The sequence below is a fragment of the Lipotes vexillifer genome, unplaced genomic scaffold, assembly GCF_000442215.2.
Source record: "Lipotes vexillifer unplaced genomic scaffold, Lipotes_vexillifer_v1.1 scaffold916, whole genome shotgun sequence".
Classification (NCBI taxonomy): domain Eukaryota; kingdom Metazoa; phylum Chordata; class Mammalia; order Artiodactyla; family Lipotidae; genus Lipotes; species Lipotes vexillifer.
Genome location: NW_006798383.1, coordinates 2,818,834 through 2,830,892, shown reverse-complemented (window position 1 = coordinate 2,830,892; position 12,059 = coordinate 2,818,834). Strand labels below are relative to the sequence as shown.

The window sequence follows — 12,059 nt, the reverse complement described above, 5'->3', positions numbered from 1 at the left end:
AGTGTAACCCAGTTCCTCGACCCACATGCAGAGAGGAAGAGGAGGGGTGGCAGCCAGGGGCAGCCCAGACCCAGCCTCTGTTGGCTGGTTGCCATTCTCTCCCTCAGTGGATCCAGATCCCAGGCTGATCAGCTGGTACACCAGGTAAGCTGTGCTCCCTGGAGCCTCCAGAGCCCCGTGCCAGCCCCTGGGCTCTCACCTGTGTAGAAGCACAGCAGCCAGGTGCCCAGCAGCGGGGCGAAGGTCTGGCCTGGCTTGGTCACCAAGGCCACCATGCCAAAGAGAAGCGCTGAGGCCGCCTGCTTGCGGTGGTTCAGCACCAGGTCCTCGTCCACCAGGTCAGTGACCACCAAGGTCAACAGCTTACAGGTGCCCTCAGTGAAGACACGGTTGCTGCCGGCGGAGAGAGAGCAGACAAAAATGAAGGGGTGGGACAGAGATGTGAGGATGAAGGAGGGCAGGGCATACCTGGCAATGAAGAGGCAGAGCAGGCCAGGGCGGTCGGGGCCAGCGCACAGCATGAGCAGGCTCAGGCCCAGCTTGAGCAGGAAGAGCCCGTGCACCACAGCGTAGACGCCCCAGCGCCGGCACAGGGGCAGGAAGTAGAGATTGTTGAGATGCGGAGCGACATAGGAGATGCCTGGGGAAGGGGGTGCGGCCTCGTCAGGGGGCACTGCCACAACCTCCACAACTGCCCACGGTTAGCCATCGGAATCAGAGTTTGCACTGACCCAACACTAACGAGGTTCAGGCTCTGTGCTAAGAGCTTCACACCCTTTTATTTAGTCCTCACGACCCTTTAAGGTAAGTACTATTATTATTCCTACTTTACAGAGAAGTGGAGGCCCAAAGAGATGAAATAAAACACACCCACACAGTGAATAAGCACGGTCAAGACACACACCCAGGCCTGTCAGGACAGTCGTCCTCCCTGTGAACCGGCCACTCTGCCACTTCACCTCTGGGTGTCACCGCCACCCAGAGGACCACCATGAGGGCAGCCCTACCCACTCAAAGCCACAGAGGCAGGCTCCCTCCCTCTGGAAAACAGAGCCGGGGGCTGGAGGTGCAACCCCAGCACGGATTCTGCCCTCTGCCACCTGGGCCCCAGCTGGGGAGGCGGCTGTGCCTACAGCCGGGCTAGGGGTTCTGGGGTGCAAGCCTTTGTCCTTCCGGCCTGCCCGGGGCACCCACTCACCCAACAGGAAGGAGCCTGTGGAGAGGGAGATGTGGTCTGACAACAGATGCTCCAGGAAGAGGGGGAAGAAGTTGCTGTTGAAGTGGCAGTGAAAGACCTGCAACCAACAGGGACAGTGAGGAGGCCAGGAAGAGGGCAGAAGCCAGCAGGTGGGGCAGCAGGACCAAGAGCGGCCTCCACCCCTGTGCCCCTCGGCGTGGAACATGCCAGAACAAAACCTGAAACCGGGGCTTCCCTGGTGGCGCAGTGGTTGGGAGTCCACCTGCCGATGCAGGGGACATGGGTTCGTGCCCCGGTCCGGGAAGATCCCACATGCCGCGGAGCGGCTGGGCCCGTTAGCCATGGCCGCTGAGCCTGCGCGTCCAGAGCCTGTGCTCCGCAACGGGAGAGGCCACAGCAGTGAGAGACCCGCACACCGCAAAAAACAACAACAACAACAAAACCTGAAACCAACTTCCTATGCTCATCCAAGTTTTCTAAAAGTTAGAAGGAATGACAAAATTGTCATTAGAACAATTAAAAGCTTTTCCTCTTATAAAACCTATCAATGCTAAAACAAGCTAAATGACACAAAAACAATCTATTTCTAAATTTGGTTGGCTTATATACTACATATGTTTTAGGTATGGCATTTTTTGTTTTAAAAGTCTCCAAAGGGGCACCTCTTTTTCATATCCTCACTTTACAGGTGAGGACACGGCTGCCCCGAGAGGCTGAGACAAGCCTAAGATGACGCAGAGAGCTAGGAGCTCAGATGCTGCTAGAATCCAGGTATCTAACAACCCAACTTGTGCTCCTGCCATTTAATGGCCCAGCCATTCTCAGGCGAGGCCAGAACTGATTTCCCAGCTTCTGAGGAGCCTGTTCCCTTGAGTGAGGCATTCGTAGCCATCCTGGGTGGAGGCACTGCTCCCGTACCTGCACCAGGTCCATGCCCACGAACCACAGGAAGTTCCGGTGGCGGGCCAGCTGCCGGAGGTACTGGCCCAAGGTGATGCTGCCCGTCTCCTCACCGCCAAGAAGCAGCTCTTCTTCACACAGGCTACAGGGCAGAGGGGAGTCAAGAACGGCCTAGACTGGGCCAGAGGCTTCCCCCACCCGGCAGCCAGCCACCAGCCTGGGGCCCCAGCATGGCAGTCACACCCAGCAGAGTGCCGGCAGGACCCTGGAGAGCCGGAGCTGGCCACTCACCCGCCATCCACAGCCAGGGTTGGGCACCCCGGTTCCCTGCTGGCCGCCTCCACCCGCCACCTCAGCAGCCGTGTGGCCCCCACAAAGCCCAGCCCAGAGCCAGTGGCCAGTGCCAGGCAGAAGGCGCGGAAGGAAGAGAAGTCTTCTTTGTTCCAGAAGGCGTAGGAGGCAAAGACAGACAGGGAGCCGGCCGCACTGAAGAGGGAGCAGCAGAAGTTGAGGTGGGTGCGGCCGTGGGCTGAGAGGGCCAGGTCGGCCAGCAAGGCATGATGGTGCAGGTCCACGAGCGTCAGGAAGCCGTCATAGAGGCACAGGCACAGCAAGAACTGCAGGCCAGCTGGGGCCCAGGGCACCCAGAACGCCAGGAACGACAGCGCCAGCAGCGGCCCATGCCAGCCCAGTGCCCGCACCCGTGCCAGCACCACGGCCCTCGAGGAGAGCCTGGCGCCTGACCTGCCAGGGAGAGGGGTGCTGTTGGGAGATGTCCCTACAGCCTTGGCAGGCCCCAGTTCCCCCTGCCCGGGCCCCACAGGAGGGAACAACAGAGGCCCAGAGCATGGGACTCACACCAGGGTGGTCCCACTGAGCCCTGAGTTCAACCCCTGATTTAGGAAGCACAACTCACCAGTGGGTACACTCTCCCCTCTGCTCTCTTACCAGCCTGCCAGGGCTGACGGCCAAAGGGTGGTGGGATACCCATTTCTCAAGCTTGGGGGCAGTGATGGGCCAAAGCAGGGATGGGCTAAAGAAATCTGCCAGAAGCAGCAGTGTTTGCTGCATGGAGCCCCATCCTGAGGGCCTGATAAGCCAAGCGGGGGTAAATTTCTCCCCGAGCTGAGCAAGGCAGCTGCCAGTCAAGGCCACGTCTTCAAACTGGACAGAGTCTGCCTGACCTTGGGAAAGGAGGAAGCCTGGACAACAGCTGAAAATGGTCTCCCTTTCTTTCCCCACCCCAAACACAGGCAGGGGTCCTCCAGCTCCGGGGAGGGGTAGGTGGGACAGAACCAGTTCTGAGCCATCCTCGGGAAACAAACCGGGGCTGGGAGCTGAGGAACTGACGGTCACTCAGCCAGCCGAACAGGGGGTCATTGAGGCTGTTCCAGAGGAGAAACACCGTCTGTGGGCAGAGGGGAAACGGGCAGGTGGGCTCCAGGCAGCCTCCTCTCCAGGGCTTTCTCCATCCCAGCCTGCTCGCCACCTCTCAAAGATGACCCCAGCTTTCCTTCCTGCAAACCTTTGTTCAGGTCAGTCCCTCTGTTATAACCCATAGCGACTGTCCCATCAAACTCCCACCCATCCAGGGCCCAGCTGATAAATATATGTGAATATATTATAAATGTGCATACATAGAACAGTGCCTGGCTCACAAGACAGAGGCCAGGAGAGCTGGCGTAATCCTCACTGAGGAGTCATCAAGGCCTCCAGCTCCAGCTTTTCTTGCTGAATCTCGGTGGGCAACCCGGCTTGCCCCAAGCTCCTGGCTGGGCAGGATCCAGCCCTGCCATCTGCCTGGCTCCCACCCTGGCTAGCTGCCCCAGCTCTGGCCTACCTCTCCGACCCAGAAGTCAGCTTTGTTGATCTTGTACACTGAGACAAAGGTGTCCACGTAGTAAAGCAGGAACACGTTGTGCAGGACAGAGATGAAGAGGGCCAGGGAGCCATAGACCATGGCCGTGGGCAGGCCCAGCAGCCAGGCCCAGGGCCCACCCAGCCCCATGGCAGCCAGCCCAGCCTCAGCCCCAGGAGTACTGAGGAGCGCTCATGGCCACGGGCAGTCTGGCCATCCTTGTCCCTGGGGAAGAAGAAGCCAGTTAGCTGCAGGTATCAGAGCCACCTGATCTAACCCCAGACCTCTGAGTCATCTCACTGGGAGAAAGTCTGTACCTAAAACAAAACTGGGGAATCGTCAATGATGTCCAGCTAAAACAATGCTGGACTAGATACCACTACTGGAGAGTAACCCAAGGAAACTGATAAAGGCATGGGAAGAGAAGGCAGACAGCCAGCAAGTGCTGAGCCAGGTTGCGTGCTAGAGCGCTACGCTCAGTATCTTCTTTCATCCATACTTTACTCAACCTTAACGGTCCAGACATGACAACCCTGGGCTTGGGCACACACTGTGCCTACAGTGGCACTTCAGGCGAGCTACTTAACCCCAGCCTCAGTTTTCTCTTCTGTAAAAAGGAAAAGTGGATGATCATGGCTACTCAGAGGAATGTAAGGATTAAATGAGGTAACTCACAGAAAGTGCTCAATAAATGGATGTTAGTGATCTCACTGTCATCTTTATAAAATCCCTACAAAGTTTACAGCACTATTACAATATTATAGGAGAGCAACCCCAAGTTCAGAGATGTTAAGTAATTTGCCCAGTGTCGCACAGCAAAAAAGTAGCATATTTGAACCCTGACCTGTCTGGCTCCAAAGGCTTTTCTGCCACTTGACCTCCCAAATTGGGTTCTTATGGACTGCTGGGTAGAATGGAGAAACCTGCTGTGATGGCAGGTTCCATAGGGCTATACAAGTGATAAGATATGATAAGAGTCCACAACTGTTCACGCACTTTGATTCCGGAAATTCCACCTCAAGGAACTAACCCCAAGGGAACAAGTACAGAGCTGTTCATGGCAGCAACATCTATAAACAGCCAAAAGCTGGACACAGCCCAGGAACACAACAAAGGGACTGGCTCAACAAGCCCGATGCTCTCCAGAAAGGCCAAGTACGTGGGCAACCTCAACACAGGGGAGAGAAACTCAAGAACATGTTACATGAAAAGAGAGAACAGAGCTTCCCTGGGGGCGCAGTGGTTGAGAGTCCGTCTGCCAATGCAGGGGATGCGGGTTCGTGCCCCGGTCCAGGAAGATCCCATATGCCGTGGAGCGGCTGGGCCCGTAAGCCATGGCCGCTGGGCCTGCGCGTCCAGAGCCTGTGCTCCGCGACGTGAAGAAGCGACAACAGTGAGAGGCCCGTGTACCGCAAAAAAAAAAAAAAAGAGAGAGAGAGAGAGAACAAAGGACAGGAGTGCCTGCTCCCAACCAGGCCGACCCATGCACAGAGACCAGCAGGCTAGACTGACCATGGATGGAAAAGCAAATAAAAGTCAGATTTTTATTAAAGCAGCGCTTCTCATACTGTAACGTGCTTCCAAGTCACCAGGGGACTTTGTTAAAATGCAGATTTTGCCTCCATAGGCGTGGGGAGGAATCTGAGATTCTGCATTTCTAACAGGCTCCCAGGTGGTACCAATGCTGCTGGTCCATGACCACACTTTAAGCAGCCAGGCATTAAGTCTGTCTGTCTCTTTAGATTCAAAGCTGTTGTTCTCTTTTCAGAAAAATAATCTCATGTGTGCTTGTCTGACCCCCAGAGGGAAGCTATGGGGGCTTCCTTCTCTCAAACTCCCTGTTCTGAGTTGAATGTGCCCAAAAGAGATAAGTTCAAGTCCTAACCCCCAGTATCTGTGAGTGCAACCTTATTTGGAAATAGGATCTTTGCAGATGTAACCAAGTTAAGATGAGGTCATGCTGAGTTAGGGTGGGCCCTAATCCAATGACTGGTATCCTTACAAGGAGAGGGAAATTTGGACACAGAGACAGACACACACAGAGGGAAGACAGCCACGTGAAGATGCAGGCAGAAATTTGACTGATGCATCTACAAGCCAAAGAACACTAAGGATTGCAGACAACCACCAGAAGCTAGGAAGAGGCAAGGAAGGATTCTTTCCTAGAGCCTCCCTCCAGAGGGCACATGACCCTGCTGATGCCTTGATGTTGAATTTCTACCCTACAGGGAACTGTGAGGTTGCCTTAAGCCACTCAGTTTGTGGCAATTTGTTACGGCAGCCCTAAAACTTATACACCTCCTCAGAGGCTTTCTCTTTGAGTCCTCGTGACCCAAGCCTACCCATGGGCTTCATTTACATGTCCGCATGCTTGCACGCACACATGCAGAACAGAAACTTCTGTTTCCCCATCAGAGTCAGGCCCTGGAGAACCGACTTCAGCCCCAGTCCAAATGTGGTGACCCCCCAGGCCCTGTTCTTGCCCCATGAGCAACCATGGCTCCCCTTCCCTGCCCAGCTTTCAAGGGCCTCTGTAGTCTCTGGCCTCTCCCCGCCAGTCCAGCCCAGACTCCCATGGATCTTCAAGCCACCGTCTCCTCTGGCCAGGCCTTTGTTCTTTTTTTTTTTTAAATAAATTTATTTATTTATTTATCCATTTTTGGCTGCATTGGGTCTTCGTTGCTGCGCACAGGTTTTCTCTGTTTGCGGCAAGCGGGGGCTACTCTTCATTGTGGTGTGTGGGCTTCTCGTTGTGGTGGCTTCTCTTGTTGCAGAGCACGGGCTCTAGGCGTGAGGGCTTCAGTAGTTGTGGCATAAGGGCTCAGTAGTTGTGGCTCATGGGCTCTAGAGCGCAGGCTCAGTAGTTGTGGCACACAGGCTTAATTGCTCCACGGCATGTGGGATCTTCCCGGACCAGGGCACGAACCCATCTCCCTTGCATTGGCAGGCGTATTCTTAACCACTGCACCACCAGGGAAGCCCCCAGGCCTTTGTTCTTGATGGTGCCTCCTACCAGAAGCACCCTCCCCATGTCTTCATCTCCATCTCACCCATCCCTCAGGAGCCAGCACCACGTCGAGGAGACCTTCTTCAACTCCTCGGCCCTCACTGGAGCCTCCTGCCCCTGCACAGCACTCTCCTACCTGCCCGCACTCCAGCCTGACTGTGGGGTTCTCCAGCGCAGGGCCTGTGTCTTCGCCCTCTCTCTCCCTCTCAGGACTCAGCCACTCTTGCTACAGGATTGACTAGTAAGAAAGAGGCTCTGCGAGGAGAATAAGGACGGTATCTCATGGGGGTCTCTCTCAGGCTCAATGGAAGCTGAGTGGCAATTCACTCAAGAGATCGGTATGCAGCCCCCCCATTCCCTGTGCCAACCTTGTGCCAGCCCACGCCTAGTGGTGGAGCAATGAGAGAAGGAGGAGTGGCCAAAACTACCTGAAAGCAGCCGCTAAGTCTGTGAGAATCTCTCCCAGGCCATAATGATCCCACCTTGTCCCAGAGCCGGAGGATATCCAAGTGGCCTCTCCCTGGGGGCTTTGAGCCCCTGAAGAAACATTTGGTGGGAAATACTTTTTTTTATCACAGCTTTATTGAGGTACAACTGACATATAATAATCTGCATATCGGGGAGTCCCCTGGTGGCCTAGTGGTTAGGATTCTGGGCTCTCACTGCCATGGCCTGGGTTCAATCCCTGGTTGGGGAAATGAGATCCTGCAAGCTGCACAGCGTGGCCAAAAGAGAAAAAAAAAGACTCCCCTGCCCCCAAATAATAATAATCTGCACATATTCAAAGTGTACAGTCTGATCAGTTTTGGCATAGGTATGCCTGTGAAACTGTCACCACAACTGAGATCAGGAACATATCCATCACCCTTTAAGTTTCCCTGGCACTTTCCAAGTAACATAGAGGAAAGAAGACACAACTGGAGGTCTCCAAAGTCCCAACTCCACCATTTCCTACCCATGTGACCTGAAGCAATTTGCTAAACCTCTCCATGCCTGTTTCCTAACTGCACGATGGGGCCAACCTTCCTAAGGCTAGGGTTAGCAGTCCATGAGAAAATACTCTAACGCAATGAGCACAGGAAGTGCAGCGAGCACCCAAACTTCAGAGATTACTACTATCGAGCCTCCCAGACCCTCCATACCCACCACACAAGGATGGGGTGGGCTAATGTAAAGGTGCTTTGGGGCTGTAAAGCACCATGTACACCTCTGCTACTATCCTTAACCCAGGTCACCTCCTCTGATTCCCCAGGGCCTTTCAGAACTCCCCTCCCTCACCTTGAAAGCCTTTGTCCAAAGGGAGTGAAACCTCCTGGCACCCCTACCCAGATGTCCAGTGGCCTGCCCAGGTTACTGGAGAAGGTGGGCCCTACAGGCAAGGTCCCCAGCCTCCAGCAGCTGGTTCCCTGCACCCACGCTGGGGCAACAGTAGAAGAAAACCTCAAAGTGTGGTGAGATGGAAAACATATGACTTTTGCCATCAGAACGGCCGGGGTTTACATCTCAACTGAACTTTCTACTAACTGTAACTGCAGGCAAGGTCTGAGCTTGTCTGAACCTTGGTTTCCTCACCTGTAAAATGGGAGTAACAGTGCCTATCTTTATAGGAATGCAGGGAGGATAAACTATGTCTAGGAAGCCCAGAGCACCGACAGAAATGTGCTCAGAAACTGGCATTTCCTTGGGCTCACTTATAACAGATCAGGGTAGGAGCAGGGGAATATGCTGGTAATCAGGCCCCTTCCTGTGGTAGGGGAGTTTGAGAGAAAAATCAAGGCACAAGGGGGTAAGTCAGAAGAGGACGGCCTGCAAGGAGCACGGGCCCAGATGATATTCATGAGTACCAGAGACAGATCACTACCATGGACCAGATCTAGAGGCAAAGCAACCTGTCCAGGTAAGCCTCTGCCCGGGAAAGAAAGCTGGGGGAGGAGTATGCAGGGTCACTCCAGATTCCACTCCTCCATCAGGAACTGCTTCCTCTAATAGCCCTCCCCACCCCCACTCCACCCCCACAGAGAACAACAGCCCTGCCTCCCAGGGGAGGAAGGCTTGGGGCCCACCCCAGCCTAGTTGCATAACCTGGCTGAGATAACCTGTAACCTGCAACCAACTCCACCCTCACCTTGGCACCTAGCAGGAGAGCCTGCTGGTGGCCCCAGAGCCCATCTCCCATGCCCCCCACTGGTATGGTCCCAGTTGTGTGGCCTTGAGCCAGCCACTCCCTCTCCCTGGGCCTCAGTTTCCTCATCTATAAAGTGGGGATGACAACGCCAACCTCTTAGATTGCTGTAGGGCTGAAATGCAAAAGATATATAAAACACCAAGCCTAGTGCCTGGCACTGAGAAGACCCTCAATAAAATGTAGCTATTCATGGGCTTCCCTGGTGGCACAGTGGTTAAGAATCCGCCTGCCAATGCAGGAGACACGGGTTCGAGAAGATCCCACACGCCGCAGAGCAACTAAGCCTGTGCACCACAACTGAGCCTGCGCTCTAGAGCCCGTGCTCCACAAGAAGAGAAGCCACCGCAATAAGAAGCCCACGCACCGCAACGAAGAGTAGCCCCAGCTCACCGCAACAAGAGAAAGCCCACGCACAGCAATGAAGACCCAACACAGCTAAAAATAAATAAATAATTTTTTTTTTTTAATGTAGCTATTCTTCTTTTTCATGTCTCTGAAGTTTGACTTTATGATCTTTAAAGACTTGCAGTCAGTGTCCCCTTCTGCCAAATCCATGACTGAAGCTGTCTTTTCAGCACTCAACACTGATGCTTCTCACTGCTTGGTATATCCTGCCATCCATCAAATTCTTTTTTAAATGCCACCTCCAACCTTTGTTCGTGTTGTTCCTTCCACCTACAACACCCTAAATGTAACTACATACCATTTCTCAGACATATAGGATATGCCTGGTTTTTACACCTATCATCATGAATCCTTACAACTCTTTTGTTACTATTTCCATCCTCATCTTGTAAGTGAAGAAACCAAGGCTCTGAAGATTAAATAGCCAGCCCCAAATCACAGAGCTATTAAGTGCTAGAGCCAAAATTCAAAACAGGTGTTTCTGACTAAAAAAAACCCCCAAAACTCAGCATTTCTCACATCACTAGGCCCACACCGCCACCACAATTGTATCAAATCCTGCTGATTCAAGCAAGGCCCAGTTCAGGGGCACATACCTTCCCAAGGGCACCAAGTCAGGTGTTCTCTCCCCTTTTCAGGTCCCTTGGCTCTGTATCAGGATCCAAATGTCTCCCTAACCCTTCTCCAGCCCCCAAGCTCCTTAAAGGCAGGGCCAGGTCAGACCTGCCCCTGATCTGGACTCCCAGCTTCCACCAGGCTCCTTCACCACACAGTAAGTGCTCAATTAATACCTGCTGGGTCAATTTGCCCCTAAAAGGCCAATATGGACATCCGCAGCCCAACGGGAGAGCAGCAGCCATAGGAGGAGTGTCCTCCCCAGATCCCACTGTGCCCCTCAGCTCTGCATTCTGCTTGGCTGTGGGAGTCAAAAAGAGGCAACCTGGGGAACCCTAATGTGAAACATGGACAGCAAGGCAACAGGTGAGGCAACAAAGAGGAACAGTGATAATTACAAAATGTAACACTTATTAAGCTTTCACCCGTGTGCTAAGGAAAATTGATACAATATGGGAAGAGAGCTCAGAGCAAAGTGACACCAGATCAGGAAGGGCTTTGGAAACCACAACAAGATCCTATCCTGAGGACAATAGGATGGGGGGCACTGGGAGTGGCCAGGTGACAGAATCAGATGTTTAGAAGGAGCCCCCAGCATCATGTAAAAACTCTCCCCTCCTCACCCCATCAGGCTTCTGGGAGATAAAGAACCAGAAAATGATAGAAACAGTAGCAGCTCCCTGGTTTCTGAAGCAGCCTGTGGTGAGTAGGGGGCTGATGAATTTGGTAGAGGAAACCAAGAATGACAGACTGGGCCCCTGGGGTGAGAGGCTTCAGAAAGAGGGTGGGTGTTAGCTTCTGATTCCCTTCAGAAGGACTAGAGACTGTATGAGAAGCTATTAGTATAGCTATTAGAGGGAAAAACTCTACTAATAAGCATAATTTGGAGTTGGGAGCCCTGGGTCAAGTTTGAACCTTATCACTAACTAGCTCTCAGAGTTTATTCCTACATCTGCAAAGCGGGAGAAAATTCCATTCCCTGCCTGTCCCAGGGGTATCAAATGAATTTGAAAAGTATTATACCCTGAGCAAATTTTAGGTGTGTCCTTTTTTCAACAAGCAGGTGACCTCTGAATTGTCTTCTGTGTTTCCTGTTTCATACCCCCTTTGTCTCCCTGCTCAGTCTCCCCACAGCAGGACCAGCCCTCGCAGGGCTGTTGGGGACGCCCAACCCTGGAGGGGTGCCCACTTTCCATGCAGTGACTAATGGGCCCATCCTCCTCCTCAGGCTGGAAACAAACTTCACCCTACTGGGGGAGGGACCTTCTCCCTGTCCCTCCCTGCTCCGCAGGTTACTACAGCAGCACGGGAGGATCAGCAACTTCACCTCAGGACCATACACCCCTCGCAAGTCACAGAGGAGTCTGGGAACAACCCAGGAGTTCCGTACTCAATAGCTGGCGCTGAACCATGTGGTGGTTCTCCAGCCTGTCTGCACATTAAAGTCACCTGAGGAGCTGCTCAATAACACCAAAGCCCAAGCCTCACCCCTGACCAATTAAATCGTAATTTCTAAGGATGGGGCCCAGCATCGGGGTTCTTTTAAAGCTCCCCAATTGGTTCTACAACGCCACCAGGATTAAAAGCCATTATGTTAATGAAATAGATCCCGGCCTGATGCATCATGCGACCCCAGGGAGTCCCTCTGCAAGAATTCCATCCTCACCCCTTGAGCCCAAGCTTCTCCCACCCTGCCCCGAGGCACTCTCTCAACCCACAACCAGATCACTTCAGGGACTCCCACAGACAGCCCCCAGGACTCCCAGAGCAGACAGCATTCCTGTACCCTTCGGGTGTGTCCTTTGTGACCGACTGGCCCCCACTCCGGCCCGCTCCTGCCCCCAAGACCCGGCCGCGAGCCAGCCCCTCACCGAAATTGTGGCAGGGGGGG

General features: G+C 53.7%; 2 protein-coding genes across 2 annotated transcripts in view; one reads left to right on the top strand and one right to left on the bottom strand.

Moving 5' to 3' along the window:
- Positions 1–4,245, bottom strand: part of SLC68A1 (solute carrier family 68 member 1) — a 6,255-nt gene extending 2,010 nt beyond the window's left edge. Inside the window, exons 1-7 of the mRNA XM_007470405.1 lie at positions 3,939–4,245; positions 3,424–3,506; positions 2,390–2,842; positions 2,117–2,240; positions 1,199–1,295; positions 469–640; positions 200–393 (exon numbers count right to left, since the gene is read on the bottom strand). Of these exons, the coding sequence (XP_007470467.1) occupies positions 200–393; positions 469–640; positions 1,199–1,295; positions 2,117–2,240; positions 2,390–2,842; positions 3,424–3,506; positions 3,939–4,106 (1,291 nt within the window). The 5' untranslated portion in view covers positions 4,107–4,245. The remainder of the gene's footprint in view (positions 1–199; positions 394–468; positions 641–1,198; positions 1,296–2,116; positions 2,241–2,389; positions 2,843–3,423; positions 3,507–3,938) is intronic.
- A 4,047-nt stretch (positions 4,246–8,292) lies between these two features.
- Positions 8,293–12,059, top strand: part of LOC103070709 (uncharacterized protein C10orf95) — a 14,181-nt gene continuing 10,414 nt past the window's right edge. The window contains 1 exon segment of the mRNA XM_007472363.1: positions 8,293–8,414. Coding sequence (XP_007472425.1) covers positions 8,293–8,414 — 122 coding nt within the window.